This window comes from Diaphorina citri, unplaced genomic scaffold (genome assembly GCF_000475195.1).
Source record: "Diaphorina citri unplaced genomic scaffold, Diaci psyllid genome assembly version 1.1 scaffold42044, whole genome shotgun sequence".
In the NCBI taxonomy this organism is placed as follows: Eukaryota; Metazoa; Arthropoda; class Insecta; order Hemiptera; family Psyllidae; genus Diaphorina; species Diaphorina citri.
The window spans coordinates 1-545 of record NW_007419368.1 but is presented as its reverse complement, the minus strand read 5'-3'; the positions used below and the strand labels follow the sequence as shown (position 1 = coordinate 545).

The window sequence follows — 545 nt, the reverse complement described above, 5'->3', positions numbered from 1 at the left end:
GCTCCAAGATTTGTGAGTCCGACACATAACGTGACAATTCGTATTCCGGAGAATGCCACAGTGGGAAGTGCAGTTATTACCGTGGAAGCCACGGATGATGATATAGGTCAGAATGCCATGGTACAATATAGACTGAAGCAAGATATGATTGGAGACTTCCAGACGTTTAGTATTGACCCGCACTCTGGATTGATCACCCTCCGACAGCCTCTCAACAGGGAGAGACAGAAACTCTATCAGATTCGAGTAGAAGCCTATGATCAGGGTGTCCCTACTCCTCTCACTTCTGATCTAGACCTCACGATCTATGTCAGGAATGTCAACGATTACCAACCTCAATTCCTCATTGATGAATTCACCATCAACTTCACAGAACACCAGAAGCCTGGTAGTGAGAGATATGATCTGATCAATACAGTGGATAGGGATGACATTGACATTCTAGAGAAACCTTCACTCCCTGTGTGCTATTATATCATTAGTGGTAACGAGAACGGCTATTTCCATTTGGAGCCGCTGAGTCACAAGATAACCACGGTGCGTGA

General features: G+C 45.1%; 1 protein-coding gene across 1 annotated transcript; it reads left to right on the top strand.

Annotated features, from left to right (window-relative positions):
- Positions 1–6: 6 nt before the first annotated feature.
- Positions 7–537, top strand: LOC108254313 (protocadherin-7-like; the record flags this gene model as incomplete). Its single annotated transcript, XM_017449319.1, has 1 exon — positions 7–537. A coding segment is annotated over one exon (531 nt), but the record flags the coding sequence as incomplete, so codon positions are not given.
- Between the last annotated feature and the right edge of the window lie 8 nt (positions 538–545).